Consider the following 20,981-nt stretch of genomic DNA (forward strand, 5'->3'; position numbering starts at 1 on the left):
AACATTTAAAATCCTGCTCAGTGTGGTATGAACTTAATTGCAAAACTATTGTCCATGATTAAAATGTAACTTTATTTAAAAATTACTCATCAAAATCCAAAGACTCAAAATATTTTACGTACAATACAACAAGAATTTATTTTTTAAAAAGGCAATTGATACAAACATCAAGACATCCAAATCATTGCAAAGTTATTGGAACTTCACAATTTATAAACCAATGGTTAATTTATTTGTGCAAACTGCAACCATCTGATAGACAATTCCTTGATTACCTTAACTGAGGGAAAGACTGGGTTTCAAAAACAGCAGCATTATAAAAACAGAGCGTGATCTACCAGTCCCTTGGAAAGCTGCTGGCCAAACAGTGCCCCAGCTCTTCTCATCCCCCACTCCTAACCCACCCCCATCCCACAATGACCAAGAGCCTGACACACCCTGGACTCCACCCCAGCCCACATTGACCTAGAGAAACACATCCCCCACACCTAGACTCAACCCTCACACTGACCCAGAACTTCACATCGCCCACACCTGGACCCAACCCCATCCCCACACTGACCCAGACTTATCACCCACACCCTGACACCATACTCACTGAGCCTCACATCCCCCATACACTGACCCAAAGCCTCACATACCCCACACCTGGATCCCACCCAACAATGACCTAGAGCCTCACATCACCCACATCTCACGCCCACATCTGCTTCCTTCCCCAACCATTACACTCAGGATATTGCAGCCAGAACCAGACCACACTCACACCCCACCCCATCTGATACTCACACCCAGACTCTGCTTCATCTGTCTCCCACACCAAGAGAGAGGCCCAAACCATGCTTCCTATCCTGAACCATATCACATCTATTCAACTCTCGGGTAAGGATATTCCAGGACTGGGGAAGAGGTGGGGAGCATGGGCAGGCACCAGGATCCAAACGTAAAGATATAATTGCTGTTAATCATCACTAGAACTCTGGAATTCACTGGAATTCCTCGAACTCACTTCCCATCAGCCTTATCAAGGTACCATTACCATACAACTATAGCAGTTTCACCACCTCCACCCCGAAGAAAGTAAACACTCTCTTGTGACTAAAACGAAGACTAACCTGGGAACATATAATTTGAGTAAATTCAACACAGTCTGACCAGAACTGCAACAGTTAGAACTTTTGGTGTTTCGTATGCAAGTGCAATTCGATTGTGGGACAGCATCAAGCAACATCCACAGTGCTCAGGTACTGAATCCCTCTCTCCCAAACAAATTCAGTTTAAAGCTCGATACCTATCACTCTTAAACCTTTGTGCATTCTGATCATTCTACAGTCAGGCTTTCTTACTGTGAAACACAACTCTGTGTGATAATATTCAAGACACTACAATACTACAAATGCTGGTAAGTAGAGTTCCTTGGTACTCATGGCTTTCGGTATTGCCAGGGGAAATTTAGCAAGTTCTCAGCTCTCAGTGTAGAGTTGCAGACCCTTGAAGTTGATCCTTGGAACTTGCTCTGGGCTCAATAACCCGCACATGCTTCTGATACGCTGACAACCCCATATCAGTCTCAGCATCTTAAACTTGAGTGAAACCTTGCACTAAATTGCAAAGTCTCAGAATTCAGCTTGTACTTCCCAAATGTTTCATGGTCAAACATCCCACTCAAGTTTCCTTGCATCTTGCTCTCCACACAACAAAGTTTAAATTTAACCCAGCAACTCCAATCCATAGTCCTCTGCTCAATACACTTGAACATCATCTGATTTTAAATAGAATAAATCAACCACTATACAACTGCTGCTAAAATCTTAATGATGAGACATAAATGACTATCAACACAATTAGCAGAAAGGACAAAATCAAATGGGAACAGCAATAGAACAGATGGAAAAGAATGCAAGGAATATCATTTTGGATTAGCTAGATACTGGCTATGTTTGGCACATGCCAAGACCTCAGTTAAACTTGATCATTCTGGTTCTACCAATTGAATTGAATTACTTGCTTCCTTCTGTGCTCCCTACCACGCCACATCAGTGGAACATTTGCTTCTTGTTGATCCTGTCATCAAGGACTGCCTTTCAACTCGCAGTCACACACAAAGCAGTGCTGAATGCTGCTGAACAATCTACTTCATACCCTGAGCCAACTCCTCCGGAGGTTTAGTGGATACCAATAGGTAGCAGGGGTTTGGGTTGGTTTTCTCCCGGGGTCCAGGGAATGAAGTCTGCTGCAGCTCTGCTTTTGTTGGCTCTTTATACCAAGGCTGACTAGTGCTGCGCAGACCAACCCACACAGAGTGCTCCTGCACTGAACAACTCATGGCCACCAAAGGAACGGAAGGGAGAGGAGGGGCAGGTGCCTTGGTTAAAAAGCCCCCTGCACCTAGCCTCCTACAAATACCTTGCTTTGACACATTAACATTTTTGATACAATATAGCAGGCAAACATAAAACAGCCAATTAATACAAGCAATTCTTACAAACTGGAGCTCTCAGTTCTGGTGAGAAATGTATGAACAGCAGCTTTTACGAGTTGTTGAGCCCATTCGATAACTGTGGGCCAGCCAAATACTGTCATAATCAGAGTCTTCAGACAGGTCTGCAGGTTCGAGGCGAGACAGGCTGCTGCGCCGAGTCGAGATGTCCAAGCTTGATAGATCATCATCACTCAGAACATGATTGTGCATCAAGTCAGTCCCCTGCCATGCTAGGGTGGTTTGTGGAAAGTGATGGGTGCAGATGAGGGCAGGGAAGAGGGCAGGGGTGGGGTCAGGGCAATGGAGAAACAAAGGAGCCAATCCAAAGGTTAAATTAAAGCAAAAGTGGAGTGAAGAGAAGGAGAGAGAACACATTGTTAGAGGCAGTGACAAAGGATCAGACTCACCAGCAGGGTTAGATTCAGAAATTATGAAATGACGAAAAGCCTTTGATAAACTGAAAAGAGCATTTTAACTGTAGATTATGAGGCATGACTGATCTCTTGCACTCACCCCTCAACCTCAGCAGCGAGTCACGGATCGAGGAGTTCCTACAACCCTGGCACATCTGCTGGGAATGGGCAGTCAACCAATCGCTGCCTAATAAACCAAACATTGCTCAAAGTCCACACAAATTCCACATTATTTTAGACACCATACTGCACCATGCCAATGTAAATTCAGAAGTCAGCACAAAGTCAGAGAAACATCCAGAAAAAAGCAGAAAGTTGGTATTGGGCATCAGATCCAAGGACTCCAAGTTTGTAGAGAAATCAGCTCTACAAAGCACAAGGGGGAGTAAACAGAACTGTTCTGATAAGCAGAGAGAAAAGCAGTTATTAAACCCTCTGGCCATCAATGGTCTTTGATAAGCATCACACTGTCAATCCACACAATTACAAAGATTTTACTTCTTCATTGGCCTTTAAAATATAATCTCATTTGAATGGTTGGTGTGAAAGGAACCAGGCTGCATGGGACCCAGCAGCAGGAGGAGCAGACTGTCCCATCTTCATTAAGCAAATTTATTGAGCAAACACAGCTGAAGGAGAGAAGACTGTTGGGGAGCAATGGCTCTAACCAAATCGAAGATCAGGGTATTTATTAATTAATTTTGGGATGTAGGCAATACTAGACCACATTGATTGCTCATTTTCAAAAATCATTGGGCAAGTAGTGGTGAGCTGCCACATTACAATTGGTATGCTTGGTACTCCCATAGTACTGTTGGGAAGAGAGACCATGATTCAGATGGAAAGAATAGCGCACCTATGTAGGTCTGGATGGCATGGTACTTGTAAGGGAACCTACAGACATTTGTGTCACCCTGCCCTCATTCAACTGGTGAGTGGAATGCCAAACGAGCCAGCCATCTCCTGGACAGCTTTGGTATTGGACCCACATCATACAAACTAGTAGAGAGCACTTCATCAGATCCCTGACTTGTTCTTGCTACGGCAACAAAAATATAGGGAGTTGGGTGGTTAGCAATAGTTCGGAAGATGCTATTGCAGCTATGGTATTTATGCCACTGTCCACACATACCTGAATATCATATAGTTCTTCTCACAAGTTGTCCCAGACCTCCACAGCCCATCATGACTGTACTTAGAAGATACATCACAGAAACAGGTTATTCAACCCATCCAGTTCACATTACTCTCTAATCCATGCAAAGTAACCAAATCCTATCAGCTAACATCTACCAATGTTCCTCCCTGTGTAAACTTTCTAAAACCGATTCTTAAATACATGATTGTATTTCATTTACCAACTCTGCTCATTTTTTCCTCGGCCTTACAAACTCCAAATAATTTCCTGATCGCCACCCCAAGTTTCACACACTTCAATAACTCCCCTGGTCAAAACCAGCATTTCAATCTTTCCAGTACTATCATCCAATTCAAACACACAAAATTATGTTGGAAGCAAAATCAATCATCTTGCTAATGGAGCAAAATCAATACAGAATCACATGACTGCATGGAAATAGACACTTCGGTCCATCTCATCATGCCAACTACCTGAAATAGACTGAAACACTAAAGTCTGCAGACACTGTGATTGTAGTAAAACCACAGGATTGCTGAAAGAACTCAGCAGGTATTGCAGCATACATAGGGGGTAAAGATACATTATTGACGTTTCAAGCCTTCCTTAAAGTTTGAGTAAAAAAAGAGACAGGCATTTGTATTAAAAAAGCTGGGGAAAAGGAAAAAAATAGGAGTGAGAGGATTACAGACCAAAAGACAAAAAGTGTTAACTGAATAGGAGTACAGGAGAGAGTAAAGGTGAGGATTGATTGGGGAGTGGCGCTGTGAAAGGAGACAGAGGGAAAAGGGAAGACAGAGAGACACATAGAGCTAGCGGAAAGGAGACATAGGGGAAGATTGGCAGTGATAGACCAAGTGAATTTGAGATCAGAGAGGAAGTTGTCAGCAAAGTGCATAATATCGACTAGCTGTACCTGAAATGGTCTAATTGACCTATGTTTAAACCATCTTAACAAGTTCTATCCAGGTACCTGTCCAAATCGATCTTAAACATTGTAATTGCCCTTCACATCCTTTAAATCTTTCCTCTCTTGCATTAAACACAAGCCCTCTAATTTTAGGATCACCCACCTGGGAGAAAGACGATCACCACTCATCTTATTTTTACCCTTCATGATTTTATAAATCTGAACAAAGTAACTGCTCAGCCTCCTATGCTTCAAAGTAAAATGCTCCAGCTTATCTAGTCTCAAACTCTCCAATATCAAGACTTTGAGGATGGAAGATGCACTTGCATTGGCCTTCCTTGGGAAATCGTGCAAGTTCAAAGACAGAATTCAGAATGGAAGTGAGATGGACAATTAATGTGGCAGACAAATGGAAGCTGAGAATCGTTCTTGTGGTCTGAATGATATTTAGTAAAGAATCACTCAACCTGTATTGTATGGCTTTGAAAAATGCCACTGTTCAATCCACAAATGTGATTCTGAACTTCCCACTGCCTTTCACTTTCATTTTCTGCCCTCACTTCAATTCTCTGCCCTCACTACTATTCTGACCTTTGATTTTTGGTCTCTTACAATTGAACCAACATAAGCTCTGACTTGGCACAGTACAGCCCTCAGAACTCAATGAATTCAACTAGATCACCAGCCTTTCCAGTTTCTATATCAGTTCCAATCATTCTGATAAAAGGTTCTCAACTTGAAACATCAACTCTTGTTTGCCTACATAGATGCTGCTTGATTGAATATTTCCAGTATCTTGCTATTATTTCAGATTTTTAAACTTTGTAGTTCCAGCATTTTTTCTCACATGCAATTTTAATTAATCTGTTTTAAGGCAGATCAGCTGTGATTAACAAGGTTCCACCACCTCTCAGTCATCATGGCCACCACTTTTGCATCATTCAATTTCTTGGTCTCCATCGATTACAGTTATATCCTTTGTTCTCTCCAACTTGTTGAATTCTCTAAAAACAGAAAAGGGATAGGATTCCTCATCCTCCCCTTCCACCCCACCAACCTCGACATTCAGTACATCATCCTCCATCATTTCCGCCAGCTGCAACCACACTCCGTCATCAGCCACATCTACTGCTCCCTAGCCCTTTACACCTTCCACAGGGATCCCTCTCTCCATGTTTCTCTTATCCACTCATCCCTTCCCACCTATCTCTCCACGACTCCCAATACTTTCCCCAACATCAAGAGGTGCTATTCTTACTTTGCACCTCCCTCATGACAATCCTGGGATCCAAACAGCCCTTCCAGTGAGGCAGTCATGGGCACCTCCTCCAATCTGATGTACTGAATTCGCTGCTCCTGTTATGACCTCCTTGACATCTGTGACACCAAACCCAGGCTTGGGGACCATTTCATACAGCATCTACACTTTGTCTGCAATGGCTACCCCAAGTTCCCTGTTGCATGCCATTTCAACTTCCTTTCCTATTCCCACAATGACCTATCCATTTTTGGTTTTTTCCCACTACCTCATTTTCATCCCCACCACTTCACCCATTCTCATCTTCTCCCTCTCTGTTTCCATCGTCTTCCACCCACATTTCCCCTGGACTCTCCTCCTCTCCATCCCCTCTCTTCTTTAGGTCAATATGGCCTCATCTATCTGTCCCTAATAGCCCACATCTTTCATTATGCTAGTGTCACCTTTCCTTGTCAGATTGCAAAACCAACACCTTCCTTTCTATAACTCCACTCCACCCTGTGTGACTCTTCCACCTGGCTCCATTGTTTTCTCTTGCCTCTCTCTCCTTTTGTCTGGCACCAACCAATCAATTAAATGTCTGTCATACTTCACCCCTCCTTGGTTCACCAATCCCTACTATCTCCTGTATTTCTCTCCCACCTACACTTTTCAACCTGCCGAGTTCCCCAGCACGTTATTTGTTGCTGCGAATTTTCATGTGTCTAAAGTCTGTACCTCATTGATAACTTCCAAAAGGAATGATTACTACTGGAACTGCTGTCAAGAAATGCTCATATGGCCTGGTAAGCGCAGCACTATAACAGTGCCAGCAACCCAGTTCAAATCTGGCGCTGTGTGTAAGGAGTTTGTACATTCTTCCCTTGTCTGTGTGGATTTCCTCCAGGTGCTCTGGTTTCCTCCCATCCTTCAAGAACATATGGGGTTTGAAGGTTAATTGACGTATTTGGGCGGCATGGCTCATGTGCCGGAAGGACCTTTTACAATAATGTATCTCTAAATTTAAAAAAAATAAATAGAAATTTAAATTTACTGATAGTGGAAAAGGTCACGAATCCAAAGCAATAAATCTCTTCTTCCCTCAACAGATGCTCCAGATGCACTTCAACACTCTGCTTTCAGAAAGTGGGTGGGGGGAGGTAGAAAGGGGTAAAATTTTGTTTTAATATACCCTGTCACTAGCCAGGAAATACTGCCTATTCCCAATTGACCCCAACGAGCTGTCTTATTGAACTGCTCCTCTATGCACATAAGCCTGTTTTTCCCCACTCCACATTTCATCTGCCTGGAATGCAATCAAAGAGCTGTTGGATTTTAAAAAAAGTGGGGAAGAAGTGACCCTAGATCTCAGCTTCAACTTTACCACAATAAACAGAATTAGGTGTTCCCCTAGTTTTGTCAGAAATATATAAATGCAGCTGATAGTGATATCCCAAGAACAAAAGGTATGGAACTATCCCTAGAGAGGCAGTAAATACTGAGTCAATGTTGTTTTCAAAAGATCGATGGACTTTTATTGGGTTAAGTGAGACGCTGATGAACATTCAGCTACGACATGTTGATGTTGTCAGAATACACCCAAATGAAAGGATGGGATCAAAGAGCTCCTCTTGTGTCTGGATTATTTTACAGTCTATCCCAATATTATTTAAACTACAATCAGCAAGCAAAAGCCTATCCTTCAATCATTAGGTAATGAATTACATCACTCGTGGCTTCGATTCACAAAAGATTAAGCAGGGCAATGAGCATTATTCATCACCTGAAGAACAATTTTAATCTGGTACTGAAAAAAATCGGTTACTTGGGAAAGGCATCGTAATGATTTGGTAAATTATGGCAACATTGGAAGGCAGGATTTATGGTCAAGGTGTTCACATTTGCTGAAGCAACACTCACAAGTCTCACACTGAATATAAAAACAGATTCTTCAAACCCATGCTTGTGAAACAGAGATTGCTAAATCTGAGCAAGAGCATCAGCATTCGCAGTAAAACAGAAAGACAACTCTATTCAACTTAAAGATATAATTTGCATGGATCTAATCTGACTTTCTAACTGACAATGGGGAGATTCCATTTCCTTCATGGAATAAATTTTGGTTCTTGGTTTTATATACAAAACAATCAATTACTAACAACACTATTTTGAAAGCTCTGCAACAAGACAGAAGTAAAAACAAAGCCAGAAACATCTAGCAGGCCAGGCAACATAAATGACCTGAAAATGTTAACTGCTTCACTCCAGATATTGCCTGAGCGTTTTTAGCAATTGTTATTACAGTACAATTCCGATTATCCAAATTCTGATTCTCTGAAATCCTCATTTATCCGATTTTTTTTAAATTTCAGATAAATGAGGATATCTGAAAATAATCAGTAATCCTTATTTATCCAAAACTTTTTTGGAGCCAAACTGACCTCACAGGTTGAAAAGTAATTCACTTGACCTGAAATTAGAATGTCAATTGCCTTCATTTCATGTACTCCCTCCCCTCTCTCTTTCCATTTCTTCTTTACCTTCCCCTATTGAATTTTCTCTCCAACTCTCCCTCTATAACTGCATGCCACTGTCTCCCAGCCACAAGCGGTCGATAGAATCCCTTATTCCTGCTCTCCCCTACCCTTCTCGGCACAGCGGAGTTCCCGACGCTGACTCCGAACCCTCCATTCGGCCTACTACCGCACATGCACATTGGACTCTTTGGTTTGTGTGTGCAGTAGGCCTATGGGAGGATTCAGAGTCGGGACTCAGGCATCACGGTCGAGAGCTCCGATGACTGGGGAGACAGTGAGTGTTCCATCGGCCTGGGAAGCCTCCCCGGGGATCAGTGGCAGCAGTGCAGATGTGTCAGGGATCAGCTGCGGTTGGGAGATGTCAGAGATCGGCCAGCATTATTTTGGTGAGGATTAAACATTATTTTAATGCTTTAAAAGACTTCCCTTGTTGTTTGTTGTTGTTCAAACATTAATACAAGTGATTTGCGGTTGCTACTGGGCTGGTTTTTAAAAATGACCAGTTTTCCGAAAAAAAATGTTTATCCAACATGAGCCCGGTCCCGACCATTTTGAATAATGGAGTTGTACTGTATTTTAAATTTCTTCCCTCAATTTACTTATAAAAATTAATAAAAATATTGAAAAATAAATTCTTCCTAATTTTGCTCATGAGCAGATTATTTTAGACATTGAAACAAAATTATCCAGATCTTAAAAGACAAAGTATAATTCACTAAAATCTGATTCTCATGGTTCCAAATTAAGTTATTTCTGGAGAAAAGAAAGATCATCACTTACTCGAGTTCAGAGTCTGACGAGTTTTGGCACTAGTGCAGTAAGCTTCAATAACTTTCAATATTTGTGCATCTTCTTCAAGAGCTGCTGTGCCTGAGTAATAAAGATAAAAACAAGGATACTGAATTGTTTTCTGGACCTCAATACCCAAAAGTCAAATCTGTTGACTGAACCGGTCCTTTGAACTTCCCGCAAGGCATAGTGGCCTTCAATATTAAGTGCCAGGCTGATTATCCCACCTCAACTTGCTCTCTGTGCATCTGAAAGCAGTTTCCTTGCAAGTGCCAGCCTCCTGATAGTTGTTATCAAAATTTAGAGAAGGTCATTAATCACAGCTTAACAAATGCCTGTGTGGTGACATTGGCTAAGTACATTGACATCAACTTAGTAAAGCCCAACTTCCTTACTTCTAAGGCACAGATCTCTGAAGAATCTCAGCACCTCTTCCCCAGGCAAGGTTAAATTCCCAACCAATGTGGCAAAGGCTTGTCCAACCATCTCCCAAAATGGACAGGTAGTAGATGGACATGACAAAGAACAGGTTGCCGTTCCTCCTTCTGCTGAAGTGGCATTTCCCTCCTTTTATCAATTCACCATGCCTCAACAAACCAAGTCCAATCTTCCCATTGCCTCTGTCCATTATCCCCACTCTCTAATGATAGCTCAACCATGTCCAACTCAAGCAAGAAGTGTCCTTCCTCAGACAACTCGAGAAGAGCTTAGAACATAACAGCACAGTACACGCCTTTTGGCCCATGATGTTGTGTTGACCTATATTTTTTAAACCTACTCAACAAACCTACTCGAACTTACCCTACCTCACATCCAAAACCCTCTATTTTTCTTGCATCCATGTGCCGGTCTATGCCTATTGTACCAGCATCCACCAACACCCTTGGCAATGCATTCCAGGCACCCACTACTCTGTGTAAAAAGCTTACCCCTGTCGTCTCCCCAGAACATTTCTCCCCTCACCTTAAACAAATGTCCTCTGGTATTTCCTACTATCACCCTGGGAAAAAGGTGCTGGCTGTACACACTATCTATACCCCTCATAATCTTGTAAATCTCGAGTTCAGATTCCAATTATATCAGCACAGACCCCATAGAGCTGCTGCAGACTCAGTGGGTGACTCCCTCCTTGTGAACAATACTGGTTAATGAACATGGAATGCATAATTCTCTGATCATTTTTCGTTGAACAGATTAGAGCTCTTGGACTTTGAATAGGCTATTATGGACTGAAAATTTTACCCAAGGATTTTTTTACATTAGAAGGCTTATTCTTTGCTTTTCAACTTATTGGTTTTAATTGCTAGGCATTGAGAGATGCTGTGTTAACTTTAGAGTGGATATGAAGATATTACCAGTGGTAAGAGAGTCCAGAATCAGAGGGTACCTATTGCCCCAGGATAAAAGGGCATTCCTTTAGAACAGGGATGACGAGAAATTTCTTCAGCTTTAGGTTGGTGAATCTGTGGAGTTTGTTGCCATAGGCAGTTGTGGAGGCCAAGTCATTGGGTATATTTAAAGAAGAGGTTAATTGGTTCTTGATTAGCAAGGGCAAAGGTTGTAGAAGGCAAGAGAAAGTTGAGAAAAAAATGTATCAACCATGATGCGAACGGCAGGGCAGACTCAATGGGCTGAATGATCTTATTATGCTCCTATATCTTATAGTAATTTAAAGTAGTGGAATGCATTAGAGAACCAAAATTTTTCAGGCTTTTACCAGCTACTCATTTGTAATTGGCCAGAGGCAATATCAACATGCAAAATAACCACCACAGATTCAGGACACAGGAAGCGTGACACATGGTAGAGACAGTTACATACTTTTCCTTAGTGCAAATTCCTCATCAGAAGGTTTCCTTTCTGGTTTCCGTTTGGGAAGCAGCTTCTTCATGGTTTTGGGACTCCTGCTGAGATCCTGGAGAAAACAGAATGTTGCTGTTAGCAATAGATCATCTGTTGCATTGCCTGTAAGTTGGAGGTTAATTAGATGCTCTACCAAGCCAGTTGATACAATTTTTTTTTTAATCTTTTATTTTTCACACTATGAACCATACTGACGAAAATACACACAGACATTTCCCTCTTGAATATGCACAGTGTCATTTGCCAGTTGATACAATTCATGTAAATACAGGTGGCAGTGAAGAGGCAAAGTTAGCACAAAACACCCACCAATTTGATCTGTGTCAAAGAAGAAACTTCGAACCATAGGTAATTTTACGGTGAAAGCCAGGACGTTATGCAAGATGATGGAGTAGGGCTTTGGAAGTGAGGGAAAGTGTGAGAAAACAAATCTAATCTATGCCAATGCAGAAGCCTCACTTGGGTACAGCAATCATTATACCTTCAAAACCTGACATACATCACGTACAGCAATCTAGCACTGGCACCAATTGAAGAATCGTATCTGATAACAAAAAATGTGAAGACCAACCTCCTTATAACAGAGTGCAGCTGAAGGCTTCAGTGGAGCTGCTGGTCGGAGGCAGCTCAAACTCCAAGGCTTTGGCATCTTGGGAGGCTCCAGAGGTCCCCAGCTCAGAGTGCTGTGGGATGTCCCATGCAAGGAAGGATGAGGAAGAGTATGGTAGGGTGGAGTCACAGATATTGGATACCCATCAGAATGCTTGTTGATTGGTGTCACAGGATGCAATGGAAGCTGTATATGAAACACAAGTTAGTGGAATTACAATTTTATTAATATGATTCAAATATAAACGAGTATGGCAACTGTATTACATCCAATCTCTCTTGCAAAGGATAAAGCTCTGAGATGGGATCGGAGCTCTGAGACTGGGTGCATGGAGTGAGGAAAGGGTGGACCCTGACATTGGGAGGGCAGGGGCAGTTGATGGAGACATAGGAACAAATTTCTGAATGCAAAGATAAAGGGGAGGTTTCAATCATTCAGTGAGCCACCATCAGTGTGATTTATTTATGTGAGTGAGAGAGAACCAAGGAGAGACTTCGATAAATATCAATAGATAAATAAAGTGCTCTCTAATATGTTTGGGACAAAGACTCATTTTTTCCTTTATTTGTACATTTGTAATTTGTTTTAAATTTGTAATCAAATATTTCAGATGTGATGAAAGTGATAATTGAAGATTTTATTAAAGGATACGTATACATTTTGGTTTGACCATGTAGAAATTACAGTATACTCATGTAATAGTTGTCCCCCATTATTTTGGGCCAAATATCACGTGTTTTCCAGATGACCCATTTAAAGGTCAACTGCGCCCCCCCCCCAATTTTTGGCCCCTGCCACTTGTCCACTAGAGTTCCTGATGCCCTGAACGCATCCTCATCCCAACTGCCTGACGCCACAGCCACAGCCACAGTCTCTCTCCTTGGCTCCAGCTATCCACTCATCCGAGCTTCTAATGCCCCGACCGTGAAACCTCACCTTGCCTGCCCACCCATCCGAGCTCCCAATGCCCTATATGTGGACTTAACACCCGGACCCAGCCATCCAAGCTCCAGACTCCTTGAACAATGCAGGTACTTAACATAGTCAAAAGTGTGACCCAAGTAAAAGTCGACCCACTGCCCCCAAATTTGACCCAAAAAATTGGTCCAAGGATCTCAACTATTACACTCTAGTATATACGATAGTTCTACAATTTCCGTCACCTCCAATGTGATCCCAATAGCAGATACATCTGCCCCTCTTCGCCTTACATCGGAACCCCATCCTCCATAACTCCTTTGTTCACCCATCCTTTCCCACTAATCGCTCCCTTGGTACCTTCCTCTGTGATTGCAGGAAGTGCAACAATTGCGCCCACACCTCCTCCCATTCGGGGCACTAAACAGTCCTTACAAATGAACCAAGTCTTCACTTGTGAATCTGAAGGAGTCATCTACGGCATCTGGTGCTCCCCTTGTCCATTTCTCTACAACAGAGAGACTGGATACAGACTGGGAGATCACTTCGCTGAGCATCTTTGTTCTGCCTGCATCAATGACAGATATTTACCAGTGGCCAACCATTTCAATTCGGTACACCATCTGTCCATGGCCTGATGCACTGCCAAACCAGGGTCACACATAAATTGGAAGAGCAACACCTAATTTTCCATCTGGGTACACTACAACCAGATGGCATCAACATTGATTTACCTGCTAGATTGCTCTCCATTTTCCCTCTCTTCCCCATTTCTGTCTCCTTTCCTCTAGCTTTCCACCTCTTCCCACTCCTTTCACAGAGCTATCTCTACCTCCACCTGTTTTCTCTTGTGCCCTCGCTTCTTACCTGTTACCTGTGGGCCTCTGCTCCTCCCCTACCATTTTATTCAGGTGCCTGCCTACATTTCATTCAGGGTCAAGCCTGAAACATATGTTATGTATCTTTATCTTTGCTATATAAAGTATGCTGTTAAACTTGTATATATGCATACCTATATCTTCATATATACACACAGTGAGTGAGTGCATGCATGCCAGTATTGTGTGTGTGTGTGTGTGTGTGTGTGTGTGTGTGTGTGTGTGTGTGTGTGTGTGTGTGTGTGAGAGAGAGAGAGAGAGAGAGAGAGAGAGAGAGAGAGAGAGAGAGAGAGAGAGAGAGAGAGAGAGAAAGAGAGAGAAACACACAGAATTTCTAAGCTGCATTCAGACAACCTATGCCAACCACCTTGAGGAGGGTCAACATTGCATGCAGTTTCAGGGAATGAAGCTGAGCAGGTCGTAGGAGTACAACTTGGAGAAAATTCCTATGACAGATTGATTTAGCAGTCCAAAAAAATGGGGTAAAAGTTATAAATCACAGAAGAGAAATGTCAGTCCATCGACTTCACAGCAGTGAACTAGAACCAGCTACGAATAGGAAAGTCAGAGTTATTTATTTTTATGGGAGGTATTCAAAGGAGATTCGAGAAGTTCACAACATATCGCATCCCCATCAAAAAGAGTGCTTCAGCCAAATTTACTGGTAGGTGCTCTGAACGACAAATGCAAGTGGAAAAAGCAGGCAAAAACTATGGAAAATACTGAGCACTCATTGCTGCTGGAAGGCAAGCAAAAGGAAAAGATGAAAAACTCAGAGAGGGCAAGAAACAAAATTACTGGCAGATAAAATCAAAGCAAATCCACAGGTATCTTATTATTACATAAAGAACAAGACAATAACCAAGAGTTTGGCCAAGTAGGAACCAAAAGGTCAACTTTGTGTGAAGGCAGAGCAGATAAAAATTTTGTGATTGTCTTCACAAAAGAGAGGGATGATATTGACTTTGTGGTTCGGGGGGGGGGGGGGGGGGGGGTGAAGTCTGTGGAATATTGATTGGAATAAACACCATAAGAACCAAAGCAACTAAGGATTTAGCTGCAGTTAAACATGGATAAATAGCCAAAGTCTTACAGTTGAAAATAGGGGAGGAAACTGACCATCATTTTCACATCCTCTCTTGATGCCAATGGATCCAAGGCATGAGAGGTCTGCTAATGCAACACTGATTAAAAAGGAGGAAGGAATAAACCAGGACATTGTTGGTAAGCTAGTTGAACTTTGCTTATGGGCAAATTATTGAAGTTAACGACAAGGGACAGCATAAACCTTTGTTTGGAAAGGCACAGATTAATCAAGGATGGCTGAGGGGGTTAGATTTTATAATACTTGGGACCAACTAACTAAAAAAAAATTTTTTTTTAAAGTGAGGCAAAATGGAGAGTTGATAGGGCAGCACATTTGAAGTTTACACGCATACCAGGCAGGTTTTTGACCAGACAAAATTTTAATTAAATAAAAGTAAAACCTCTTGGGATCCCAAAAGGTTGAGAGGCAAGTAGCAGCTTATAACAGTTAATGAGAGTTTTCGTGCTGGAAGGCACAAAAGCAAGGTCGCTTCCAGTGAGATTCTGCAGATCTCTTGCTGTTTGTAGAATTTACTAAGAACAGATAATGTAGGACAACATTATAAAGAAAAGCAGAAAAATTCTGAATTGAGAGCAAAATGCTCAACAGATCAGAGAGCATCTGGCCACTGTAATGCCATCACATTATGTAGCAAAGGCTGGGCCAGCGGTTCACAGAGGAGGAAAGGTTGGACTACAGGAAGATGTGAGCAGACATTGTAGCAAAAGGAATTCAATTTGGAGAAGTATGAAATAGTGACTTCAGAAAATGCCACAAGACAAGGGAGAACCAGGATCAGAGGAAAACCATCAAGCTCCCTCTAGCCAACATCACCAATCGACAAAATCATGATCCTCTCCATCGAACATTCTTGCTATGATTTGTCTGATATCTAGCTGTCACAGATTTGAAAGCAGGACAATTAACTGCAGAGATTTACCATCATCCAAGTGAGGGAAGTTCTCATTTTATGATGATCCAATCATCCAATTTATGATGATCATTCAAAAATGGGATCAACCCCATATTTGGGCACATCAGAAGTATTGTTACCTGAGCATCAGCTATAGAAACCCTGTGGTTTTAATTTTAATTTATCTATGGTGTTATAGTTATTAAAGTGTCCTCCCATGTCAGTTATGAGGAAGAAATTTGATGGAGGTGTGCTGTTTAAAATTCTTGTTAAAGATGACCCATTTGAGAGAACCCCCCCCCCCCACCCCACCCCATCCAGTGGGGTAGCAGCTCTAAGCAGTTCAGCAAGCCCAGAGGAGAGATATACTCAGCATTAAAATTACTGCCAATCATATACCACTTCTCAGCAGGGTGTTGTTCTCACTTACTGTATGACATGGCATAGACTGCTGCCTCACAACTCCCACACTTGGAGCTTTAGTCTGCTTCTGAAGATGGTCTACCCATTCCTGCATGTCCTGGTGACTTGAACACGACACCAAAATCCGTTCAATCATATTTCCTGCTCAGAGGAGAGAACAAAGAGACACGTCAATAGTTCAGACACATTTCGTCATATTCCCTTGCAATACAATTACAACCCTGTTGTCTCAAAAGATTAAAGTTGGTCCAGTGCAACAGTTCAGAGTTAGCTGCTAAGGATAAGTCTGGCAGGTCTCCATTATGGCAGCAAGTACATGGATGCTACCACCTCAATGACTTCTCACGCTTCAGCCTTGGAAATGCACCAGGTTAAGCTCCTGGAACTCCTTACCTAGCAGCATTGTGCAAGTATATTCAATACCCAGAAGATGCAGATCACCAAAATGTTATTGTTAATCAGGAGCAGGTAATGAAACTTGGCTTGGCTACCTCCTGAGACTGATTTACCATACATTGCTTTTATCTAGTTTTGGTGATTTATCTACTTTTAAACACTGCTAAATTCCTCAAAGCTTCATTTCTTATGGTGCTTATCCCATACAATATTGCACACTCTTCCTCCTTAACCACAAGGTCAATATCATCTGCCTCATTTGTGAAGATAGCTGCAAAATATTCATCTGCTCTGCTTTCACACAAGGTCGTCCTTCCAGGTCCCTTCTAGGCTTAACTCTCTCTTTGCTTATTCTTGAGCTCTTTGTATAAATATAAAAAATATTTGTGGATTTGCTTTGATTCCCTCTACTATATTCCTCCTCTCATCACTTATACAATGAGATCACACTGACCCAAGAAGTGAGCATTCCTTATGTTGTACTTGTAACCCAACTTCTGACCCATGCTCATGCCACAGTGAAGCTCCACATCAGATGCAAGCTAATTTATTGAATTAGCTCAAACTGAATCCTGCTGGCACATTTGGGTTTTTTTTGCCAAATTAGCATCACTATAAAGTGATCAATTCGAATTAAACTTTTATTTGTGATCTGAAATGATGAATGTGTTAAAGAAAGAACTCATTAATCCAGCTGGTTCCTGAGGGTCTCATAAATCCTCCGCTGCAAATTAATTTCCCAAACCATCCTTACTCTTATCGACAATGGAATTCAAAACTGAGCAGCAGAACCTGAGCTGTGCAAGAGCGGAATAAAACATACTGAACAAATATATTAACTCACCAGTGATTTCAAAGGTGTTCTTGCTCTCATCACTGTCTTCTAACTTGGTAACGGTTAATCCTGTTAATGGCAATTTCCCCTAATAACCAAGCAAACCTGATAAATTGATTTCGTACTTCTCAAACAAACAGCATTCTCTCAATCAGTCCCTACAATTAACATATCCAGCTTGCCATATGAACTTTAATCACTACATTTACAAACTGTAATACATAATAACCTGCAATACACACATTGACATCAATAACTTGTATTTATTTAGCCAAGATGCCTCACAGACATCAACAAAAAGAAATGAAATTCAAACTCAAATAAAGTACTTGACTTGTTAAGAATATTTAAGTCACACCTTGTTAAACCTTGGATTGCACAATGCAAAAGCAGAGTGTCTTACATTCAAGTTATCCTCTTGGTGAAAAGTTCACATTGATTACCACAGGGATCTGCGCTGGGACCTCACTGGTTTCTTATTTATATATACAGGTAGTTCCCGACATATGACGGCAATGGGGACTGAAGAATTGGCTGAATCTTGGAATGGACACAAGTCAGAATTGTGCCCAGATGCATGGAGTACCAAAGTCTTAAAGCAAACTTTTTAATTAAATCTTTATTTCATCGTGCATTTGACAATAAAAACTTAAAGCTTCCTGAATTTATTGATCATTCTTGGTGAATCTTTCCACATTCTTGTCCATGCTTAACTTGTTAGTTAGCATTCTGCGGTCCCAGGGCTGGGCGTGGTCATCTTGATTCCAGTGTGTTCGGTTGGCGCATGCGCGTTCGCGTAATGGGAGTTTGGTTGGTGCGTACATGAAAGTTAAGCTCCCTGATGATAATGAAATCACGTCTTTAACTCTTGCGCATGCACCAATCGAACTCCAATACGCAAAATCATTGCGCATGCGCCTTTTGAAGACTTGTGCATTAGCAGAGGAATCAAGATGCCCACGCCCAGCCCCGGGACCCCGACTAACGAAGTAAGTATGCACAATTTGGCTCTTACATGCCCTGTACCCCTGTTTTACATTTATAAAATTTGGTCATATGTGCGGATGGTTGTAAGTCGCATAGTTCGTAAGTCGGGGACTACCTGTACACTCAACTCTCAAACTTTGCCTATGAGTGAGAGAAATTATAGGCAAAATCAAAGTTGATAGAAATGTAAGTAATCAAGTAACACATTCCAGACAGAAATGTGAAGCAATGCAATTTGGGAATACAAGATCAAAGACATCTCTGAGATCAAAATACAGATAAATAAACCATGAAACATATGCACTTAACGAAGGGCCCAGACCCAAAACATTGGTTAGCCTTTACTTCTTATGGATGTTATGTGACCTACTGAGTTTTTCCAGCACATTTGTGCATTAAGCACAACCCCAGCACCTGAAGACTTTCTTGTTTAAACATATATGAAACTCAAGATTGTATAACAAAGTATTATCAGTTTACACCACAGAAAAAGGCCATTCCCATCAAAAGATTCATGGTAACCATGCTCCACACAAACTCCCCTGACCTGATAGCAATGTTACATCCATTCCTTTTGCCTTGTGTTTGGCACAACTCTCTTCAGAAGCAAGTTGCACATTCTCATCACCCTCTGAGTGAAGTGGTTACATTTCATTAAGAGTAAACTATCAAATATCAATGTATTCAGGCCCACTTATTCTAAGCATCTGCTTAAAACTCTCTTGCCATGTACAAGGTGCTTGAGCACATACACGAACAACATTTCAACTACCAGTAGCTGTAAACAAAGAGCAGCTGGAGAGAACAGCAGCTCAACCAGCATCCATGGAGAGAAACGATCAGTCAACAATTTTGTGTCTGAACACTTTTTCAATTAAGGGTCTCAACCCAAAATGTTGACTGCCTATTTCACTCCTGCCGAGTGGGAATACTTGTGTTTCTTCATCATTTCAATTAGTTACTTGCAGTTTCTTGATGTTAAACTAAAAAAAAATTGCTTGAGAAACCCAGCAGCTCAAGCAAAATCTGTGGGGGAATGAGGGATGAATGATCTATAATCAGGACTGAGCATGGAGAGGGAAGATAGTCAGTATAAAGGGGAGAGGGGTAAGGCAGGGAAAATGATTAATTGGCCAATGAAAAGTGAAGGGTGACAGACAGATGAAGCCAGAAGGAGGGCGAGTCAAAAGATATTGACAGATGGGAAATAGGTGGAAGCAAATACTGGGATGGGGAGGGGAGTGTGAAGGTGGAGACAGCTACTGGAAAGTGATAAGCAGGAACACAAAGGTTATCAGTGATGGAACCTGATATGCAAAGGAAGGTGATAGTGGGAACCATTAGAATTGAAGGACAAGTGGAACCAAACAGCAAAGAGTCCAGAAGATCACACGTGTGCACACAGTAGATGAATGGAAACAGGAGGGCAAGGGGGAGCTGAAAATGTTGATGGGAGATGGAAGGGCTGTGGGAAAGATGACAAAAGTGGGAAGAGCAAAGGTGAATTATCAGAGGGGAATAAAAGGAGGCAGGTGTTGCCATGCCATTAGATTATACACGACCATCTAGAGCAGTGGTTCTCAACCTTTTTCATTCCACTCACATTCCACTTTGAGTAATCCCTATGCCTTAGGTGCTCTGTGATTAGTAAGGGATTGCTTAAAGTGGTTTGTGGGTGGGAAGAGAAAGTTTGAAAACCACTATTTTAATTGTGCCTAATTGACTCGTTATGTGCACAGTTTCAGAACGCCAAAAGAAATGGGCCAATGTCAACTTTTCTCAAGCAAAATATTTCAGTAACAATTGAGTCTAGAGCAGTGATTCTCAACCTTCCCATCCCACCCACATATTACTTTAAGCAATTCCTTATTAATCACAGAGCACCCATGGCATAGAGATTACTTAAAGTGGTATGTAAATGGAAAGAAAACGGTTGGGAACCACTGCTCTAGAGCTTTCTGCTGTAAGCCATTTCAGTTCTGGTTCCTATTCTTACCATCCTCAACCTTCTCCACTGCCAGGATGAGGCCCATATTCCAGCTGGTGGTCTACAATCAAATTGTATAAACATTGAATCTCTCAGTTTCAGGTAATGTACACCTCCTGTGTTCCTCTCTCTCTCTTTCAGATACATTCACTTCCTGTCCTTCACCCTCTCCCTTTTTTGACCCCTTTCCCATCCCAGGCCCTAGCCTTCCCCCCACCCTCCAATTTTGTCTCAACCTACCTCCTGTGCACACACTTCACCTAGCCATTCCCTTAATTTGTATCCACCTGCCCTTCACCTCTCCCTTCATGGTTCCCATCAACACCTTTCTTACTTATCAGAGTTCTACCTTGTCTACTGCCTTGGTCTCACTTTATCACCCACAATCAGCAGTCCCCACCTTCACCCTCCTCCTCCTGGGATTATCTGACTTTATTTCTGTCTGCTTCCACCTGTCACCCCTCTCCCAATTCCCTCACTTTCCTTGCTCCATCTGTCAATCAACTTTCACCCATCCTTCATCTTCCTATCACCTCCTGGATTAGCGCCTCCTCCCATTTTTTTTTTCTCTCTCTCTG

General features: G+C 41.9%; 1 protein-coding gene across 4 annotated transcripts in view; it reads right to left on the reverse strand.

The window, feature by feature from the left end:
- Positions 1-20,981, reverse strand: part of LOC138739034 (rho guanine nucleotide exchange factor 7-like) — a 233,830-nt gene that overhangs the window by 109,106 nt on the left and 103,743 nt on the right. For 2 of the 4 annotated variants that reach the window (XM_069890398.1, XM_069890396.1), the window contains 6 exons: positions 17,439-17,517; positions 16,206-16,339; positions 11,941-12,165; positions 11,328-11,421; positions 9,498-9,587; positions 2,996-3,082 (listed from right to left, as the gene is read on the reverse strand). In XM_069890398.1, the coding sequence (XP_069746499.1) occupies positions 2,996-3,082; positions 9,498-9,587; positions 11,328-11,421; positions 11,941-12,165; positions 16,206-16,339; positions 17,439-17,517 (709 nt within the window). Of the gene's footprint in view, positions 1-470; positions 2,713-2,995; positions 3,083-9,497; positions 9,588-11,327; positions 11,422-11,940; positions 12,166-16,205; positions 16,340-17,438; positions 17,518-20,981 lie in introns of those variants that run through there. The other 2 variants (XM_069890399.1, XM_069890397.1) reach the window with 2 other exon arrangements.

Source organism: Narcine bancroftii, chromosome 7 (assembly GCF_036971445.1).
Source record: "Narcine bancroftii isolate sNarBan1 chromosome 7, sNarBan1.hap1, whole genome shotgun sequence".
Lineage (NCBI taxonomy): Eukaryota > Metazoa > Chordata > Chondrichthyes > Torpediniformes > Narcinidae > Narcine > Narcine bancroftii.